This window comes from Physella acuta, unplaced genomic scaffold (assembly GCF_028476545.2).
Source record: "Physella acuta isolate Inbredline_101_S28 unplaced genomic scaffold, ASM2847654v3 ptg000018l, whole genome shotgun sequence".
Taxonomy (NCBI): domain Eukaryota; kingdom Metazoa; phylum Mollusca; class Gastropoda; family Physidae; genus Physella; species Physella acuta.
Window position 1 is genome coordinate 438180 of NW_026731538.1, and position 22220 is coordinate 460399.

General features: G+C 36.3%; 1 protein-coding gene across 4 annotated transcripts; it reads right to left on the bottom strand.

Annotated features, from left to right (window-relative positions):
• Positions 1-36: 36 nt before the first annotated feature.
• On the bottom strand, positions 37-19611 carry LOC131939401 (protein rolling stone-like). Of its 4 annotated transcripts, none has more exons than XM_059297704.1 (8): positions 19338-19611; positions 12303-12473; positions 9883-10064; positions 7367-7460; positions 6316-6444; positions 6038-6139; positions 2226-2390; positions 37-991 (listed from the first exon to the last, which is right to left on the bottom strand). In XM_059297704.1, exons 3-8 carry the CDS (start codon positions 9964-9966, stop codon positions 726-728), a joined length of 840 nt encoding a protein of 279 aa, XP_059153687.1. In that variant the 5' UTR covers positions 9967-10064; positions 12303-12473; positions 19338-19611; the 3' UTR covers positions 37-725. The 4 variants fall into 4 exon arrangements, with proteins under 4 accessions (XP_059153687.1, XP_059153679.1, XP_059153671.1 ...); XM_059297696.1 differs by lacking the exon at positions 19338-19611 and adding an exon at positions 17694-18464; XM_059297688.1 differs by lacking the exon at positions 19338-19611 and adding an exon at positions 14675-14761.
• Positions 19612-22220: the final 2609 nt, after the last annotated feature.

Sequence of the window (22220 nt, forward strand, 5' to 3'; positions counted from 1 at the left end):
TCGAATGTTTAGAAATATAAAATTAACACACATATAAATTATATACATTTAATTTATTTATACCTATTTGTATTTCGTTTGGTCTAAAGAATACTATTTGAGCTGATGAACGTTCAGTATACATTTAAAATAACATAAATTTGCTTTTCGCTGTATTATATAGAGTTGGTCGGACAAAGTTCGCCCAGTATATTAATTAATCCTATAACTTAATAATGTATCACATTAATTCTAATTTTAACTATTAAATTATTCTTGGCCAAACGCACTAATCCGTGTCTTAAAAGTTTACCTAACCATAAGCTTCAGAAGAAACACTTCATCCCTAAGCTTCTAATCTGCATACTAATTAAATCGCAATCACATTAAACAAGTGTAAAATAACAACGTAAACGTATTGTCAAGTATTAAATTCCTCTTAGTACTATTTTTGTTCTCCACTGGATGGAATTTCTCTGTTCTCAGATGTTACTTCTATTTCTGTTCCTCGAGGAACTGCCTTTTCAATTTCTGAATCAACGACCACTTATGTTTGAGACTTAGTTTCATTTTTAGTTTATGATGTAATGACCACTTCCGTTTCTTATTTAACTTCCCTTTCATTTCGCAATCTCTTCCGTTCCTTACTTAACATCCCCTTCATTTTCTGATGTGACGACCTCTTCTGTTTCTTATTTAAATTTAACTTCACTTTCATTTTCTGCTGTCTCGACCACTTCTGTTTCTTACTGTACTGCCATTTCCGTTTCTGTTGTAACTTCAATTTCCGTATGCGCCGGATCGGGATTCTCCTTTATACTCACAGGTGCCACGGACCGTTCAGCTTCACACCTGCCGTGTACGTACGTACGCAATGTGTACAAGGCGAACTGGAACAGATGAATCAAAGGGATCGCCACAAAGATGACCGCCGCGACTAGACCCAAAGTCGGTAGGGTGTTGGACCAATCCAATGCCTTGTAGATGTATGGGAGGGACTTTGTATTTGTTCCTGAGGGGAGACAATTCAGGGGAAATTATTATTGTCAGATTTAAAAAAAATTGTTTATTTATTGATGTATATAACTTGTTACGGGTCAGTTGTAGGTTAGACTAGAATAGGATAGAATGATCTAGAATTAGGGGAGAGTGAGTGTGTGAGTTGAGTTTACCCTAGAATATTGTTAACCCCGGTGTGTTTGTGTATTGTTATCCCAAGGTCGAATGCGGTATAAAAGCTGGAGTGAATGGTTGTCAGGGGTTAGTTAGTTGGCAGGGTTAGGTCGAGGGCTATGTTGTAATGTGATATGTGAGACCTAATAAACGTATCGAACGTTAACCCGAGTCGTTCTTGAATTCGAATCTAACCCGGACGTAACATAACTGTAATAATGAAGTGGGATTTTAACCGATTATAATTAAACTAATAAAATTGTATTTTTTTGTCGACATATCCCACCATATCTGGAGTCATACCCAGCTAACTAATGTTAATTAAACAGCCGTCAAATTCAAAGGCTTTTGAAGAGGGTTGGAGCTATAATTCTGATGACAGGGGGCAGTTATATCAGAACACTTCTGCGTTGACGAAGCTTCGACTCATAATTACAATGGTATCGATACCACTTAAATATCTATACTCGCAATGACAAATGTTTCGATACCCCCTCATTCCTAAAAAAAAATCGAAATTCAGAAAATTCAGAATTATCGATACTATGTTACTTCTTATTACTCACCATTACACATTTTTGGATACCGCGTTATTCCTTATACTGACCATTACAAAAGTATCGATGCCAGCTAAATCGTTATAATATCCATTACAAAAGTCTCGATACAATATTATATATTATACTCGCCACAGTAGCGTAGCGAGGGGGGGGGGCGGGGGGTACATATGTCCCCGGGCGCCGACCTTAGGGGGGGCGCCAAATTGAAAGTTTGAGGGGGGGGGGGGGTGCAAATGAAAAGTTCGAGGAGGGGTGCAAATCGAAAGCTTGAGGGGGGGGGGGTGCAAATGAAAAGTTCGAGGGGGGGTGCAAATCGAAAATTTGCTCCCAAGGGGGCGCCAAATTGAAAGTATGTCCCCGGGCGCCGGGAAGGGTCGCTACGCCTCTGACTCGCCATTACAAATGTTTAGATACTAACTTATTCCTAATACTCGCCCTTACAAAAGAATCGATACCACCTTCTTTCTAACACTCACCTTTGCAAAGTATCGATATTTGATTACTTGGACTCACCTTTACAAACGTAATAGATGACACTAAATATGGCGTAAAGCAGGGCGTACAAGGCGACGTAAACCACATGGAAGATCCTCACCGGAATTGCGTAAATGATGATGTCACTGATGACGTAGACAGAGTTGATGGCATGTGTGACCATGGACAAGGGTCCCAGTCTTCCTATTCAGTCAGGAATATATATATATATATATATATATATATATATATATATATATATATATATATATATATATATATATATATATATATATATCTATAATATAAGCGGGCTGAGCGTGTGTCAGTCCTTCCTTCTGTCATCGCTATAGCTTTTAGAACCATAAAAGTAAACATTCGCACCACGCAGTGCTTTTCAGTGCACCGCAGTGTCTTATTGTAAGTATTAGAGTAGGGTTTGTTTATATAGTGGCATAGAGCTATTTTATAATTTCCACTGTTTGTACAATTTTGCATAACGTAAAGAGAATATTAAATACATGCACATTGCTAAAACATATTAAAAGGATCAATGTCAAATATCGTTTTCGTTAATATTCCTAGAGAAAGGGGATACATTTTAATAACATAATAGCTGTAGGTTAGAAAAATCTAATTAAACTGTTTAGTAATTTTGCCAAGGGAGGTATTTTAAAAATAAATTGAACTCACGCTAAAAATGTGAATGCAAAATCTGCAAGACGGAATAATTGTTGGAATAATATAATTAGCAAAATGTGAATGCAAATTATGCAGACGTGTAAGAGTACATTATTGTTGGAATATTATAATTAGCATTGATTGATAAAAGGCTATTTTTTATTTATTTTATTCACTGAATGTAATGTTTACTACTTATAATTTTTAATCAACTATTAAGCACTATTATAGACGCGTCATCACGTTCATTCGGTGCGCAATGGTTTTAGTTATGAAACTCTATTGTAAATTTTTAAAATTTAAAGTACTGGGAAAAAATGCGTGAATGGATAAATAGAAATATTGTAGGTAAAACACGGATATTTTAAATACTGCCTATTATTTATACTGTTTACTAATTATTATTCTATCTTTCGGTTTGCGGACAAGCTAGGGGTTTTATAGGAGGGGGGGGGGGGGCGACTGTCCCCAGGTGCCAACCTTAGGGGGCGCCAAAGTGGGTTGGAAAAAATTTGCGAGGGGGGGGGTGGTGGAAATCGAAAGTTTTAGGGCGGGGGGGGGGGGGGGGGGAACAGGGGTGCAAATCGAAAGTTTGAGGGGAGTGCAAATCACCGGAAAGGGCGCGATTTGGCGCTACGGGCTAGACTGTGAGCAATATGCCTTTATGATTGCATTTAAATTGTGTTTATGTTATGAGTGTTATGTTTGTTTTTTCGTTTGTTTTTTTGCGTTCGTTTGTGTTGTGTTTAGTTTTGTTCTGTTCCCAAGTTGGTACATTTAAAAAAGATTTACCGTGGCGGAGCACGGGATGCAGCTAGTATCTATAATATAAGCGGGCTGAGCGTGTGTCAGTCCTTCCTTCTGTCATCGCTATAGCTTTTAGAACCATAAAAGTAAACATTCGCACCACGCAGTGCTTTTCAGTGCACCGCAGTGTCTTATTGTAAGTATTAGAGTAGGGTTTGTTTATATAGTGGCATAGAGCTATTTTATAATTTCCACTGTTTGTACAATTTTGCATAACGTAAAGAGAATATTAAATACATGCACATTGCTAAAACATATTAAAAGGATCAATGTCAAATATCGTTTTCGTTAATATTCCTAGAGAAAGGGGATACATTTTAATAACATAATAGCTGTAGGTTAGAAAAATCTAATTAAACTGTTTAGTACAACACCCCTATAGAGTTAACCCGGAAAAAGCTGCTTTGATAAAAGATGAAATTGATTATATGCTCAAGAATGATATCATTGAGCCCAGTTTCAGCAACTGGAGTTCCCCATGTTTGTGTTGTGTTTAGTTTTGTTCTGTTGGTACATTTAAAAAAGATTTACCGTGGCGGAGCACGGGATGCAGCTAGTATATATATATGAATATATAGATATATATGAATATATAGATATATATGAATATATAGATATATATGAATATATAGATATGAATATATATATATATATATATATATATATATATATATATATATATATATACATATATATATATATATATATATATATATATATATATATAGGTAATAGTATGTTCATATATATGTCAGAGTCCAACAGAACAAAACTAAACACAACACAAACGAACGCAAAAAACAAAACAAAAAAAAACGAAAAAACAAACACAACACTCATAACATAAACACAATTTGATTGCAATCATAAAGGTATATTGCTCACAGTCTAGCCCGTAGCGCCAAATCGCGCCCTTTCCGGTGATTTGCACCCCCCTCAAACTTTCGATTTGCACCCCTTCCCCCCCCCCCCCCCCCCCCGCCCTAAAACTTTCGATTTCCACCACTCCACTCCCCCCTCGCAAATTTTTTCCAACCCACTTTGGCGCCCCCTAAGGTCGGCACCCGGGGACATATGCCCCCCCCCCCTCGCTACGCCTCTCCAATAAAACCCGAAAGATAGAGTAATAATTAGAAAACAGTATAAATAATAGGCAGTATCCATAATATATACAATATTTCACTTTATCCATTCACGCATTTTTTTTCCAGTACTTTAAATTTTAAAAATTTACAATAGAGTTTCATAACTAAAACCATTGCGCACCTAATGAACGTGATGACGCGCCTATAATAGTGCTGAATAGTTGATTAAAAATTATAAGCAATAAATAGTAGGGCCTACATTCAGTGAATATAAAATATATAAAAGATTGCCTTTTATCAATCCATGCTAATTAAAATTTTCTAACAATAATTTCCTCTTACACATCCGAATAATTTGCATTCACATTTTGCTAATTATATTATTGCAACACTAATTCCTTCTATGACGAACGTATATTTGCATTCACATTTTTTATTAGCGTGAGTTTAATGTATTTTTAAATTACCTCCTTTGTCAAAATTAGAAAAGAGTTAAGTTAATTTGATTTTTCTACCCTGCTGTTATTATGTTATTAAAATGTATCCATTTTTTCTTGGAGCCTAAACGAAAATGATATTTGACATTAATCTTTTTAATACGTTTTAGCAGTTTGCGTGTATTTAATATTTTCTTGACGTTATGCGAAAGAGTAAAAACCGTGGCAATTATAAAATAGCTCTATGCCGCTATATAAACAAACCCTACTCTAATACTTATAATAAGACACTGCGGTGCACTGAAAAGCACAGCATGGTGCGAATGATTACTTTTATGGTTCCAAAAGCTATAGCGATGACGGAAGGAAGGACTGACACACTACCAGCAGCGTTATATTATAGATATATAGATATATATGAATATATAGATATATATGAATATATAGATATGAATATATATATATATATATATATATATATATATATACATATATATATATATATATATATATATATAGGTAATAGTATGTTCATATATATGTCAGAGTCCAAAGCGTGGCCAATGGTCAGTACGCGCTCTGGCAGCTAGCTTGTCCAAAGAGCTTAAAATTGACAGCGTATTTACTACATTAGCCAGCCAATGCGCAAACTTCCCTACCTGGAATGAAATTTACATTCGTACATCAGCCGGCCATTGCGCGAAATGGCCGAGATCCCCTGGCCACGGTCAGATGTAAGTAGCTGTACGGTGGCATATTGTAAAACCAATCACCACAATAACCTCAAGCTACGATAATCATACATTCATAAAAGTGATCAATGATTGAGAAGCAAATGTACCTGTATAGACCAATGTCCAGTAGAGTATGGTCACCACCACGGCTGTGTCAAAAGACAGAGTTGTTAAGAACCAGTTTAACTGTAGATACCACGGAGTCTTTGCTAGGATGTAAATAGTAGGATTTTTAAAACAATAATAATGTAATACATTTATTGAACACAAATCGGCAATTGATCTTTGACGTTAACTAAAAGTTTAATATATTGCAACTTTAAAAATTATTTTGTTTTAAAATTTTTAATTGTTTTCAATTGTTGTACATTAAAGTAATTCTTACTTTCGAAGTTTTTCGGATGTAATGTTCCCTTGGAGGTGTGTACAATGACCACAATAGCATACACAACACTCTGAACCACCAACATAAGGTAGGAAATATTCGTCAAATAGATCAACCATTTTTCATTACCTAAATAAAATGCAAAACAGGTAAGTATTTTTTCACGCATAGGAAAAATGTAAATCAACAGATTTTTTATATGTGAAGAAAGTATTTCAAAAATATTAATAAATTTACTGACGTAGGTAGAGTGTAAAGAGTGGAATGTTTCAAAACACCCGCCCTCCTTCATATCTTGGCAGCCTGCTGGTTTTACATTTAGGTTAACTGCGAAATCTCGCTTACAGCTAATACAAATTATGTGCTAAAAATATTAATTTTAGACTTAGGGGGAAAGAAAACTGCTGAGACATACCCTCACTATCAATGATGAAGTGCTACCACACATAAACTAGTGTAGAAAAAAGAGTTAAAGAACGTTGTTTAGATATACCCTCACTTTCAATGATGATGTACTACCACACATAACCTACAGGGTGGAAAATAGTTTACGGCTAAAGAAAATTGTTTAGACGTACCCTCATACAGTAACACACAACAAAGTTTAGTGGTGGAGAAAGTGGTTAGACGTACCCTCATACAGTAGCACACAACAAAGTTTAGTGGTGGAGAAAGTGGTTAGACGTACCCTCATACATTAGCACACAACATCAGTTAGAGAAAGTGGTTAGACGTACCCTCATACAGATACACACAACAAAGTTTAGTGTTAGAGAAAGTGGTTAGACGTACCCTCATCATCAATGCCGAGAATCAACCACACAACAAAGTTTAGTGCTAAAGAAAGTGGTTAGACGTACCTTCATACAGATACACACAACAAAGTTTAGTGTTAGAGAAAGTGGTTAGACGTACCCTCATCATCAATGCCGAGAATCAACCACACAACAAAGTTTAGTGCTAAAGAAAGTGGTTAGACGTACCCTCATCATCAATGCCGAGAATCAACCACACAACAAAGTTTAGTGCTAAAGAAAGTGGTTAGACGTACCCTCATCATCAATGCTGAGCACTAACCACACCACATGCCAGATGACCCAACACACTCTCCACATGAGAAAAACAATCTGAGGTATTTTCTTCCACTGGAAAATCAGGATAATAGAAAGATGAGGGTGGAAGTAGGGGTGGAGGTGGTGGGGGTGAAAATGGTGGGGGGTGAAAATGGTGGGGGTGGAGGTGGGGGTGAAACTGTTGGAGGTGGAGGTGGGGATGAACGTAGAGGTTGGGTGGTGGTGGTCGTGGAGGTGGGAGTGGGGTGGGATGAACTTGAAGGTGGGGGTGGTAGTGGAGGTGGGGGAGGGGGTGAAAATGGCCGGGGGTAGAGGTGTTGGTAAAACTGGTGGGGGTGGAGGTGGGGGCGAAAATGGTGGGGGTGAAGGTGGAGGTGGGGGTGGGGCTGAAATCGGAGGTGGAGGTAGGGTGGGGTGGGCGTGGAGGTGGGGGTGGGGTGGAGGTAGTGGCGAAAATGGTGGGGATGGAGGTGGGGGTGAGCTTGGTTATATTAGTGGGGTGAAAATTGAGGTGGAGGTGGGGGGTGAACTTACAGGTGGAGGTGGAGTGAAGCTGCTCGTGAAGGTGGGGGTGAGGTAAAATGTGTGTGACCGAGATTCAGGAAGGGAAAGTTAAGAATGTAACTGAGAAATATTACTTTGGAGATTTTTTTCCTACACATTTCTCTATTAACTATTTTCTGAGCGATATTAGATAGATAAATTACATGCAATTGATTGCAGTGTATTGAGAAAGTTCACATTGAGGATACACACTGAAGTGTAACTTACACGCAGAGCTTAAAAAAAAACTAAACGACACAGCAACACTTATAAAAGTGTGTTAATGGTTTAAAAATAAACTTAACTATAGATTGTTAGAATAACAAAACAAGCTACAGAATGAACCTGCGGGTAAACAATAGGCTTTGTAAACTGTTGCCACATATGTGTATAGACAGTGGCGTTGACAAATGATGTAAAGAGGTAGTTCAATCGACTCCCACTCTCCCGTGGTTATGAAAATAAGTTCTTATATATCTAATATATAAAGCTCAATTCTGTATGTAACATGTAATAAGTTTGTTTGTCGTGGACATACTTCGATGGTATTAAGTGTTAGATTATTATCGTGCTCATAGTCTAAATTTATGAGTTAAAAAATTATTATTGAAAGTGTTGGGAAATTATTTTCATTTTTCAAACTGATAGTAATAATTGTCGGCGTGTTCATTAAACAAATTTAAAAAAATATCATCTTTTACAAAAATTCTAATTATGTTTGAAAATTATTTATATTTAGTCCTTTAGCACTTACTTCCCTTTGATAAATTAGGAAAACACAATTACTTCCCTTCATAAAACATTGCATTAGTGGAAAAGAATTTACTTTTTATTACTCTGTTTTGGTGTTGGGAAAAAAATAATTACATAATTAGCGGGGATTGATCAAGTGCAAATGTTGTAGGTATTTTACGGATAAGCTTGGAGTATTATAATTGTTAATTTGGTTTTGTTTGGCACCTACGTTCGTTTAAGTAAGTGCAAAAGACTATGAATAAGTTGGGGTACTATAGTCGTTTATTAAGCTGAAACAGGCGATTCTACCCCGGGCTAGACGGTGAGCACTTTGCGTTTATGTTCGCGTTTGTGTTTTCTTTGTGTTTAGGTTGGGTTTGCGTTAGTGGTTGCGTTTTGATTTGGTTTGTTTTTGTTCGTTCTTTTTTCGTTTTCGTTTGTGTTTTTTTCTTTGGGTTTGTGTTTGTATTTGTGTTTGTGTTTGTGGTTGGTTTTGCGTTTGGATTTGGTTTGTTTTCATTTGCTTTTTCGTTTGTTTTTTTCTTTGTGTTCGTATTGGTGTTTGTGGTTGTGGTTGGGTTTGTTGTTAGGTTTTTGTTTGCTTTTTTGTTTGTTTTTTCTTTGTGTTTGTATTGGTGTTTGTAGTTGGGTTTGTTGTTAGGTTTTTGTTTTCGTTTGTATTTGTAATTGTGTTAGCGTTATGTTTGCGTTTTGTTGTTTTGGTTTTGGTTGGTTGTGGTTTGGGTGGGCAGTGCCGGGTTTATGATGATTACTAAACACACAGGTAATGGTCTTTAACAGAAAGGTTTTTCACAGAAGCCAGAGCAGGGCCTGGCCGGGACGGCTAGTATATATATATATATATATATATACATATATATATATATATATATATATATATATATATATATATATATATATATATATATATATATATATATATATATATATATATATTCCCTATCCAAATTAATCTCTGTGATAATGAAATCGGTGTAGCATTTTTCTTTTAAAAAATCAAACGTTTCAAAATACAATAACTAATTATTTGTTGTTTTTTTAGATTGAAGACCTTGTAGCCAAACAATTTACTTTGTCCAACGTATGAGCCGGTAGTTTTCTAAAGCGTGTAGCGGTGTTGCGTGGGTGGGGGGGGGGGGGGCGGGGGTCAGTACGCCCCACCATAGAGCAGTAAATGCACGTGCGTGTCACTCACCTCGGGCGTGACAAATCTGTAGGGTTCGTCATGCCGGAATGTGAAGTTGTTCAAACGAAACTGCTCTTTGATCAGCCCACACATCGCCGGAGTTGTCCTTCCTGTTTATCTAACTACGGCCTGTCGAAGTTGTCCTTCGTGTTGTTGCAACTACTGTCTGCCTATACGGCACACTGTACCTGCTTAGCAACGTAAATAAAATAGATAAAAACATGTTCCTAGATTGATAATGTCAACTGTTTCATAAATTATGTATGTTACAAAATAATATGTATAAGTATAGTCATCTTTTTTTTTTTTAGCTTGTTTTAGACATTACACCCTTGAATAGAATCGACAGAGAAAGAACACATAGGAAAGTTTTGGAAGGCGACTGTGTTAGGCGAAGCCGGGTTGACTTTAGTAAAGGTTCAGAAGATATCCATGAATAAAATTGCTAGTTCGGACGGCGTGGTTGGACGGTAGTGCGCACGACTGCTAACCAGAGAGTCTCGGCTTTAGTTCGAGTCTGTATGACGTCCCTGGATCCTACACATGGCTCACGTTAGGGAAAGTAAATACGGCTCTATGCAATATTACGACACAATCCATACATTCGCTCAAGACACAGAATGGTAAACTCTGTTTCATCCGTCCTATCGACCTATTTGTTGTATTGTAAACAAATCGAATCCATTATAGCTTAGTTTCCTAGTTTCTAGATCGCCTTAATAACTATAATAATATAGAATTTTGATTGTTTGTTTCAGCAGTCTTAAGTTCTCTAACTCAAATGATATAAATAAACCTACCCTACTAAAATGTTACATTTCAGCACTAACACATGGTTGAGACTAATTAACTAGCCTAATTAGATCAAACCATCTGAACACATAGCTGTCACAAATGAATAGATCGATTCCATAAAATTTACGCTAAACAATTCCTCAGTTATGAATAACGTCAAATAACTTGAGCTATCGTGCACGAGTATGGGATACTATGTGCTGTTTTATGTTTTTGCAGTAGAAATAGGTGTGTATTGAATCGTTCTTTCGCTGAAACTGACAGTATTGCACGGATATGGGAAATCTAGGAGCTGTCTGTTTTAAATGTTTTGGATGATAATACAAAAAAATAAAGTACTGATCTATACAGAACGTGGAAGAAACAAACAGATGGATAGAGCAATGAGAAGCGAGAACTTGTATTAATATAGAGATATTCTGAACACACTTCTCGAGTGATGCTCAACATACTCAATACGAAACAATGATTAAGACAGACTCTGACACCTACAGAAAAAAAATTATTATTTAAATTATCCACTCTCGTTACATAAAGGACCACTTTGATGATTTTCTCAAACGATTTATGGAAGCCAAAGTAACAATTATGCTTTAAAAGAGAACCAACATAAGATCTTTATAAAGCGGCCTAATATTTAATGTGCAAAAGGTTTCACCCTATCCGTTTCTAAAAAGCCACCCATTTTCCTAACAATAGCCAATGAAGATTACAATGAAATCTACCTCTGTATTTACATTAGCCGACAAACAAATATTGTGGAGGTTTTCTTTTGGAAAGATATAAACAAGCAGTGGTTGACTGGTCCTCCGGTTTACCTGGAAAAATCTCGGTAGGCCCCCAGGAAAAGTGCTGGTATTGTTTAGATTTTTTAAAATAATATTTTAGTATTTAACGTTATTATCACTTCCATTACTTCATACAAAAGCTTAAAATTCCAGCTTTGATACAATATTAATCTGGGGGGGGACGCGTTTAAAATTATATTGGCCTCTTGGACACATCCGCTACACCCCTGAAGGTTTTTGATATTCCCTTTTAGGAGGGATGATACCTTGAAGGTAATCGACAGTGGGGTAATAATTTCTAGCATTGTTTTGTTTTTGGAAGTGGGTAAGCATTAATTCAACCATCATGCCCAACACTACGCCCAGCATTATGGCCAGCACTATGCCCAACAATATGTTCAACTTTATGACCAAAGCTATGCCCAACATTATGCCTAACATTATGCCCAGCACTATGCCCAACAATATGCCCAACACTACGCCCAACAATATGCCAAACATTATGACCAACATTATGTCCACCATATGCCTAATAATATGACCAATGCTATGCCGAACATTATGCTAAACATTATGCCCAACACTATGCCCAACATTATACCCAACTGCCGTCAATTATTCACTAAACACACCTTCTCACAATATGACCAAAAGCTCTCATCGACGTATAGCCAATAACAGGAAATATACACACATCTTTAAGCTATAAACTTAAAATTAACAAAACTAAAACAAATGCTTATATTTTACATCATCATACCAAATACAAAAGCTAGTTTTATATGAAATGTTTTATCTACCCCCACCACCCCCTCCCTACAAAAAAAAAATCAGAAATTGACTTACACTTTGATGTCAGCATGGAACCTTTAGACCTGCACCTACTGAGTTTTGTCGTGGCTTGATCGTGGTGCTCCGTGCTGATGTACAGGTGGGTTGTTTGAGCGAACAATGAACCGACAACTCCATTCAATCAACCATTCCTATTGCTACGTCCCTTGACTCTCGTATGTACTGCTGATATAAAAATGTACATCTATACAACACTATACAATCAATGTATACACTGAAATAAATACGCGCTTAAGCTTACTGTGTATCAGATGGTTATGTATTCTTTGTGACGTGTTTTTTTTTTACCAAAGCCCGTAAAGAAAAAACAAATCAGGATTTGTAGATCTAAATTTAAGTATTGAACGTATTGATTAAATTTACAATGAATATAAAGTAGATATTATGTTATATTTATAATTCGTATAGTCATATTTTCCAATCGGAAAATAGGAATAAATTCAAATTTTGTTTTAAAAAATACACGGATATCGAAACAGAAATATTTCAAGCAAAGCTAAGACGTAGATTGGGAACTCTCACTTAACTAAAAAAAATGTTTAGAAAATAAATAAAAAATATATAGTTATAATTCGTATAACGCCACTGTTTATAAAAGTGTGTAGGGCTGCGGTGTGTAGAACTACAGTGTCTGTGACGGTGGAATTGATTGAGAACCATCCCAAGCTTCCTGTCAACGGGAGGAGATCGTGGTGCTAGAGAGTTATCTCCCTGGAACGTTATCTCGTCCCCCGAGTGACAATACCTGCCGACGGTCAATATTTTCTGACCTTGCTCGCAAAAGATGGATTGTTTTTTTTTTAGAGAAAAAATAAAATAAATTAACACCTGTGTGTTGCTGCGTTAGAAATATCAGAGACACAATAATATTGGTCACAACTTGATCCGATTAATGTTCGTACTGTGATTGTTTTAGTTTGATATAAAAATAGAATGTACTAAATAGAATTTATACGGAACATAATATATACCTTCACCTGTCCCCACCCCACTGGAAGTTTCAAGTGCCCCTCCCCGAGAAATATCTATAAGAAAAACTGAAGATATTATGTATTATTTAAAATATTTAAGTATATATATATATTATATATATATATATATATATATATATATATATATATATATATATATATATATACAGCCTCTGCTATGGACAATTAATTAAATACGTTACTTAATATATTCATAAGTAACGGATAGGGAAATAGAAAGATTATTGGGTGTCTTAATATTAAAATCTAGAATATAGCGCATGAATGGGTTGTCTGACTAGCATGAAGTAATCTGATTTTAGCACCTTACTACCTGAAGTGCCAGACTACTTGACCTGAGGCATCTGACTTTAGTACCTAGCTAATTGACATGAAGTGTCTTACGTTAACATCTGACTAATTGACATAAAGTGTCTTACTTTAATATCTAATTGACATAAAGTGTCTTACGTTAACATCTGACTAATTGACATAAAGTGTCTTACTTTAACATCTGACTAATTAACCCGATGTACCTAATTTTATTACCTAACTAAGTGAGCTGAAGTGCCTGACTTTAGTACCTAATTTTATGTTATCTGATTTATTTGACTTCAGAACCTAAATGCTGACTTCTTTACCCTGTTCCATTCAGTCTACTTGGCTAACTAACAAATGCTTGGGTCGATAATAAGAGAGAGAACCTGACTTTACCTGACCTTAATTACCTGACTTTAGTACCTGACTTTACCCGACTTTAGTACCTGACTTTAACTGACCTAAATTACCTGACATTTAATACCTGACTTTATCTGACCTAAAATACATGACTTTAGCACCTGACCTTACTTGACTTGAATTTAGTGTCTCACATTTATAATCTTAAATACCTAACTTTATACACAGTAGGGCCTACCTTACCTCACCTGATTTACCTGTCTTTACCTGACCCGAGTTACCTGACTTTATGTACACTATTTGTAAGTTCCCTTTACATTACGTAATAAAGAATTGAACCGTCCCAACTATACAACGTGTTAAATCAATATTCAAGTAAGAATACCATGTCGCCAGTGAACTCAAGCAAATACAAATACATTGTAGGTTTATAATCTTCTGCATTGTAGATAGAGCTAATAAAAAACGGATATTAAACAAACATATTAAGACATAAAGTCACATATACCAATAAACCTTAATAGAGCATTCTATAAACATACCAATAAACATCATAACAGCATTATACGAACATACCAATAAACCACTACTAGAACAGTATACAAACATACCAATGAACACTACTAAAACATTATACAAACATACCAATGAAGACTACTAGAGCATTGTAAGAACATAAACAGTAAAACACTCATGGAATTCTAAAGACCGACATACCGATTTACCCAGTGTCCTGAAACAGTTTTTTTTAGTCTGAAGCTCTAAAGGGAAGTAACTTTGGAGGATCAATACACGGCTATGGCGTCAGCATTTTATGACTTAATGGGCCTGTTTGAAACCAGTCACGTGGGAAATTCTAGTTAGGTAGATTCCCCCACCCTCCCTTGGTTGGCAGTGTACTAGAGTCAGCTTTTGATAAACTGTGTTTAGCACCGGCCCGCCGAGAGATGGCTTATAGGCAGACGTGTGACACAGTGGCGTTACTAGGTCGGGTGTCACCCGGTATACGCCGCACCCCCCCCCCCCCCCTCCAGATGCGTAGCTACCCTTCCCGGCGCCCGGGGACAAGCTTTCAATTTTGCGCCCCCTCGTGAACAACCTTTCAATTTTCAATTTGCACCCCCTCAAACTTACAATTTGCACCCCCTCCCCCCTCAAACTTTCAATTTGCACCCCCCCCCCTCTCCATATATTTTTTATATTTACCATGCAAAACTGCAGCTAAAATGATATTTTAATTTGTTTTTACAACCCATTTTGGCGCCCCCTAAGGTCAGTTAGGTTAGGTTAGGTTTGCCTGTCGTCCCTCCTGGGACATAGGCCGCTGACAAGAGCTTTCCAGGCGTCTCTGTCCTGGGCTAGTCTCTCCAACTGTCCCCAGGTGTATCCAATACATATTGGCTTTCACCACCCGGCTTCATAAAGTCATGAACATCGGCGTCACAGTTCAGTACTTTTAAAATTTATTTTTAAACTGAATTTTGACCTTTTTTAAAAAAGTTATTTATTTTAATAAAAAAAGTTTCGTAAATTTTAATCAAATGTATCGATTTAGCTAAGCTTGATCTGGTAAAAAAGAAAAAATAAACCCATCGCTGTAGATGTTTTGAATAGTTATTACTAATGATAGCGTTGTATTTTAAGTTTAAGGCTACATTTTCATTTATTTAAATCAAACCTAAGGTATAACCTGAAGTTTCATTTTCGAAAGACATAAGGGGTCGTCCATAAATGACGTCACACTCGTAGGGGGGAGTGGGGGGTCCGAAATTTTATGACGGTGTGTGATGAGCGGGAGGGGGGGGGGGGTGGTTCAGATGGTGTGACGTCACTTTTTATTGCATTATAAAAAACCAATGTTAGAAAACGAGTTTCAGCCTTTATTTCGCGTTTTAGAAAAGGGTTTTAATAAATTTTGATAGGAATTGATCAAAATACTCTATGTTGACAGAGTTCTGACAAAATTTAGTAAAAATATCGATGTTTTAAGAAAAATTCAACAGCAATTTTGAGGGGGTTTGGAGGCTGAGGTGTGGCGTCATTTTAGGGGGTTTAGCTTTTTGTGACGACGTGTGACGGAGGGGATGGGGGAGGTAAAAATCGTCAAAAAAGCGTGGCGTCATTTATGGATGACCCCTAAGACATACATTGATTGGTTATACAAAAACCCCGTGATAGATCTTCCAAAAACCCACTTTGTAATAGTTTGTTTTTAAAACTTTGCCGATAAAATTTTAAAATAAAATTATACTTTTTTTTAAACCACATGACCTAGTTATGCCATATCTACTTACATTTCCAGTGATAAATTGGAAAAAAAAAATCTTTTAACCTTCTTTTATTTTTGTTTATGTATTTTGTTTAGTTACCGAAAATGCTAAAAACATCAAATACGCACAACCTTAAATAAAAAACTGAAAAATAAAAATCTCTCAATAAAGGTTTTATAACCACATTATTTTTTAACAATACTGCATGCGGCTTTCTAAATATTCAATGGGCCTTCTAGACGTTGACTTCCACTTGAATAAACTTAGTAAATAAACAAAACTAGAATCTGTGTATATTACTTTTACTAGATCTCCATTAGTTTTCGTTTATATTTTTTTAAAATAGGCCTATAAGCATGATATAAGCGAAACATATCTATTTCTTATAAAACATAACATTGGACAAACCTATGTGTCATAACTATTTAGATCTACTTCTAATTTAAATAGCTCCTTCCTCTAAGAATATGCTAGCTTACTAGTTTCTTTCAGTGGACGTGGTTCCATTTTATATATTTTAATTTACCTTTGTTTTTCTTTTCTGAAGTGTTGCACCGTGCGAAACTAGTGTGCACTGCTTTAGTTTAGCGGTAATATACTTTATACATGGTCTAGATCTATTTACTATATTGTTTGAGTTGCTTTTTACTTTCTCTTGCACGAAGTATAGAGGAAGTCTTAGGATGGTAATCGTGCACAAAAAAAATTCGAGATTTTCACAGATCCCGACGTTTTACACATGGGACGAAAAAAAATAGTTTTGCAATTTTGTCCTTATGTCTCTCTGTGTGTGTATTTGTGTGTGTGTATGGGTGTATCTGTAAACACGATAACTTGAGTACGGTTACAACTAGGTTGAAACAATTTCACATGTAAGTATTCTATCAAATTTATCGTTCTGTATCAACTTTTCAGCGATTTCCGATAACCGGAAGTGGAACTTGGACGCGCATATCACATCATCTTTGCCAAAGACAAATGGGGCAGATAAAGTAGAGTTCATCTGTTTCAGTGACTTCGGCATTTAGGGGGATAATACAGACACTAATATATATATATATATATATATATATATATATATATATATATATATATATATATATATATATATATATATATATATATATATATATATATAGTTTTATATAATCCTCAATGTTCTCACCGATTGTGTAGTAAAAAATCAATACCTTTAATGGTACTTTTGACAGATAAAAAACTGAAAATCCCAACAAACGTTTTACAAATTTGGTATGTCTCTCTAAAATAAATGTTATAACTTAAAACGTATTTGTGATTAGGTTGGCCCATACTAAACAGCCATACACCCACATCAAAATAAAGTGGTAATTCAGTAAGTTTCGTTAAGACTTCTAGTTAAAAGATGTTTTTAATCAAAACATTGGCGATTAAACTTTTAAAATAAAGCGAAAAAGTTACAGGTTTTTTAAAAAAATCCAACTTACTTGGTTTTTTGTTTCGTTTGTGTAGCAATATAGAAACAAATCTGAAAGAATTTCTGTAGCACTGGCCTACAAGACATCCGCTTTGCTAATGACAGCAAATTTTATCTTATCCTTATTCTAGAATTAACAAACGACAGCAAATCGTATCCTTGGTCTAAAATAAAGTAATCACAATTGACAAGAAATCTTATCTTATTCTTGGTCTATAAGAAACTAATGACAGCTTAACGTATCCTTGTTCTAAAATAAACTAATGACAGCAGATCTTATCCTTAGTTTAGAAGAAACAAATGACAGCAAATTTTATATTGTCCTTGGTCTAAAATAAACTAATGACAGCAAATTTATCTTATCCGTGGTCTAGAATAAACTGATGACAACAAATATTATCCTTGATCTAGCATAAACTAATGACAGCAGATCTTATCCTTAGTTTAGAAGAAACAAATGACAGCAAATTTTATATTGTCCTTGGTCTAAAATAAACTAACGACAGCAAATCTTATCCTTGGCCTAGAATAAACTCATGACAGCAAATCTTATCCTTGGTCTAGAATAAACTAACGACAGCAAATCTTATCTTATCCTTGGTCTAGCATAAGCTAACGACAGCAAATCTTATTCTCCCTCCCGTGTGAGCTAATGACAACAAATCCCATTCCTTCTATCCAGCATCAATGATTTTCTTCACAACCGCGGCACTAGACGCGCTGATAACAGCTCACAACAGCGAAGAAAATAATTGATTAAAAAAACAACACAGATACAAAGCTAAAATAACGTTTATATATAGTGGAGCAATCGATAAAAAGACACTTCTGACATTTCCCCGATAATGACAGGTCTGTCATTTCGGCGTGACGTTTACTAAACTCAACGCAGATTTAAAAGCTACTGTAGTTAAGTTTTATTATTCTAATGCCTATGTTGAGCTATTCAACAATTTTCTATAAAAGCTTTTTCATTATGTTTTTAATCGTCGGTATAAAATGGGCTTTTCCGTTAACGGGGTCATGTATTTAACGACTGGTTGAGTGGAGGGGAGGGGGTAGTGGGGGAGGGGGGATTTTACAAAGAGCATAATTAGTTTTTAATTTAATTCAAAAGGAAAATGTGCGCTGTTGATGAACCAAATGTATGTGGTGGCAGGTGTTTATACGTAATTACATTGGGCAGTTATGTTATGCGAATAGCAATTAGTTTGTAACATTTAATATTGATGTTCTACTACCCATGGGTGTCAACGTTAACTTTTGCTTGTCATTTATTTTAGCGGCATTACTTCTTCTTTTTCGTTCTTAATTGTATTTGTTGGAAGGAATTTCCTCCAACACAACTAAGTAGGCCTACTATATTCAAAAAAGTGACTCAACCTTTTTTTTTCTTTTTGGATTAGCTTCCAAAGCCTTTGTCCACCCAATAACAATATGCACAGCAGCTGGACACTGGTAAAAATATGTTTTCTATAAAAATTCCATTTTGTTTGGGTGGGGGGGGGGGGGGGGCGGCGGCGGTAGACATTCTACGTAGGAAGGGGGGGGGGGGGGAGGCGAAGAGATGCCTGGAAGAAACTCTGTTGTTTTTTCAACATCTTTTTAATTGTAATGTCAAACTGCATTTTCTTATAACACAATTAAGTATTACCTGTCAACCTGTTTCATATAGGCCCTTGACTCCGATTTCAGCCTGCTTTTCTTTTTGGATTTGCTTGCATAGCCTGTGTCCATCCAAGAACAAACTACAAGACATTAGATTTTATTTTATTTTGGGGTTTCCTCTCCTAGATGGGTAGCTGTCCCCAGCTATCGAGCCCATCTGCCCAGGGATCCAAACTCGCCTTGAAACCCTAAAAATCTGGCTAGAACCATCGCAATTTTTAGAACCACTGGCTTGCAAACCATGGAACCCTAAAAGTAGTATGTGACCAAATAAACACGCACTGCACCTTTTGAATAACCTCAGCTGTCAACTCCCCGAATCTTTTACTTCACTTTATTCAACAAGATAATTACCACCTTAGCTCGCCGCTACAAGTTTTTAAAAACACACTCCAGAATTAATTTTAAACGTAACAAAACAAACTAAACATGGACAAAAAATCTCTGCAAGGCGTCTTTTATACGAGCTTGTAAATCAGTTCCTATGTAGTAGACTACACTGTATTGCAAAGCGTCAGGTATGTAGAAGCTAAATAAAGGCGCGTTCCTTCACGGTGATTAAAAACTTAACTGCTTCGTGTTTGTGCATTAGGATCTGCTCCTAATGTTTGCCTTGATTGTGATTAGAGAAAAAATAATGTGTTACGTTTCTTTTCAGAAACTATTATCCTTGATTAATAAGTCCAATTAATTCTTCTTAGATAAAAAATAAAATAGTAATATGTAATTATAAAATAGGAATTCAATAATCTTAAAATCTGTTTAATTAATTTATTAAAATCTTAACATGAAAAGAAAAAGATTTGTATAAGATGTTTTAGTTACAGTATAAGATCGTGTATACTATACACATTCCATTCGATGTCTATTTAAAACAATAAACTTAATTGCCGCAATAATTTCTTGCTGGGTCAAAGGCAATAGCGTACAGGTGGTGTAGATAATGGTAGCATTCAGGGAGTGTAGGTGATGGTAGCATATAGGGAGTGTAGGTGATGGTAGCATAAGGGAGTGTAGGTGATGGTAGCATACAGGGAGCGTAGGTGATGGTAGCATACATGAGTGTAGGTGATGGTAGCATAAGGAAGTGTAAGTGATGGTAGCATAAGGGAGTGTAGGTGATGGTAGCATACAGGGAGCGTAGGTGATGGTAGCATACAGGGAGCGTAGGTGATGGTAGCATATAAGGAGTGCAGGTGACGGTAGCATATAAGGAGTGCAGGTGATGTAATCATATAGGAGTGTAGGTGATGGTAGCATATAAGGAGTGCAGGTGATGGTAGCATATAACAGTGTAGGTGATGGTAGTATATAAGGAGTGTAGGTGATGGTAGCATATAGGGAAGGTAGGTGATGGTAATATTTAGGGAAGTAGGTGATGGTAGCATAAACGAGTGTAGGTGATGGTAGCATAAACGAGTGTAGGTGATGGTAGCATACAGGGAGTGTAGCAGATGGTAGCATACAGGGAGCGTAGGTGATGGTAGCATATATGAGTGTAGGTGATGGTAGCATATAAGGAGTGTAGGTGATGGTAGCATAAGGGAGTGTAGGTGATGGTAGAGTACAGGGAGTGTAGGTGATGGTAATATTTAGGGAAGTAGGTGATGGTAGCATAAACGAGTGTAGGTGATGGTAGCATAAACGAGTGTAGGTGATGGTAGCATATAAGGAGTGTAGATGATGGTAGCATAAGGGAGTGTAGGTGATGGGAGCATACAGGGAGTGTATACACACCTTCACAAAAGTGATCTTCAGGGACCAAACAAAATACAGTGTAACTACTTCATAAAGTGATGTCTAGCAAGATAATATGCTTTTTATTTCACTAACAATCACCAGTTTGCTTTTTAAGAAATTAATATCGCTGTTAAATATATTAATATGTGTGTTACGTTCCATTTCTTCTCCCCCCCCCCCTCCTCCGTGCTAACAGATGTTTCCTTTTTTCCCTTTTAACCACACATCTGTCAGAACACACTAGCATTGTTAAACTTGAACTAGAGGGTCTAGATACATTCCTACACCCATCGAACACACACCGACATCACAGAATCTCAGTACACATTATTTACACCAAGCACTTACAAACATAACAGAACCTCACTACACACTATTTACACCAAACACACATAAACATCACAGAACCTCACTACATATAATTTACACCAAGCACTTACAAACATCACAGAATCTCAGTACACATTATTTACACCAAACACTTACAAACATCACAGAACCTCACTACACATTATTTACACCAAGCTCTTACACACAAACCCCCTCATTAAACACAAACCCATCGACCTACAGTCACCAGATAAAAAATTTAATGTTTTTTTTAATTGTTTACCTCCCTTTCATCTCTTTGATCATTGCAGATCACTGAAGCACATGTTTCTTTCAGGCACAATCTATCATAAATAAAATAAAAATGGATATAGAAAATAAATACACCTAAGCAGCAACAAACCTTACGGAGTTTCCAGGGTACAACTCATTTAACATTTTTTGTCATTGAGCCATTAATCTTTCTTGTAACTTGTCTTTTAAAAAAGCACATAAACCTAGCAATGCGATCAGTATTTGTTTTTAGACATTTTTCTCAGTGGATGGTGCGGGGTGGGCACTTGAAACTAGAATGCACACTTAAATTAAATAATTGTTGTTTCGTCTGGGTGGGGGTGTGACGGTGGGCGTACCTCGCCACCTTCTCCCCCCCCCCCCCCCCCCCCCCAACACACACACACACACCCGCCGCCTCCATCAGAAATGGGAAATAATTAGGCATTGCTATTTATATCGATAATATTAATCGAGTTGCTTCCCCTTACAATGAAAAATAATGAGTTACTGTAATACTTCTTAG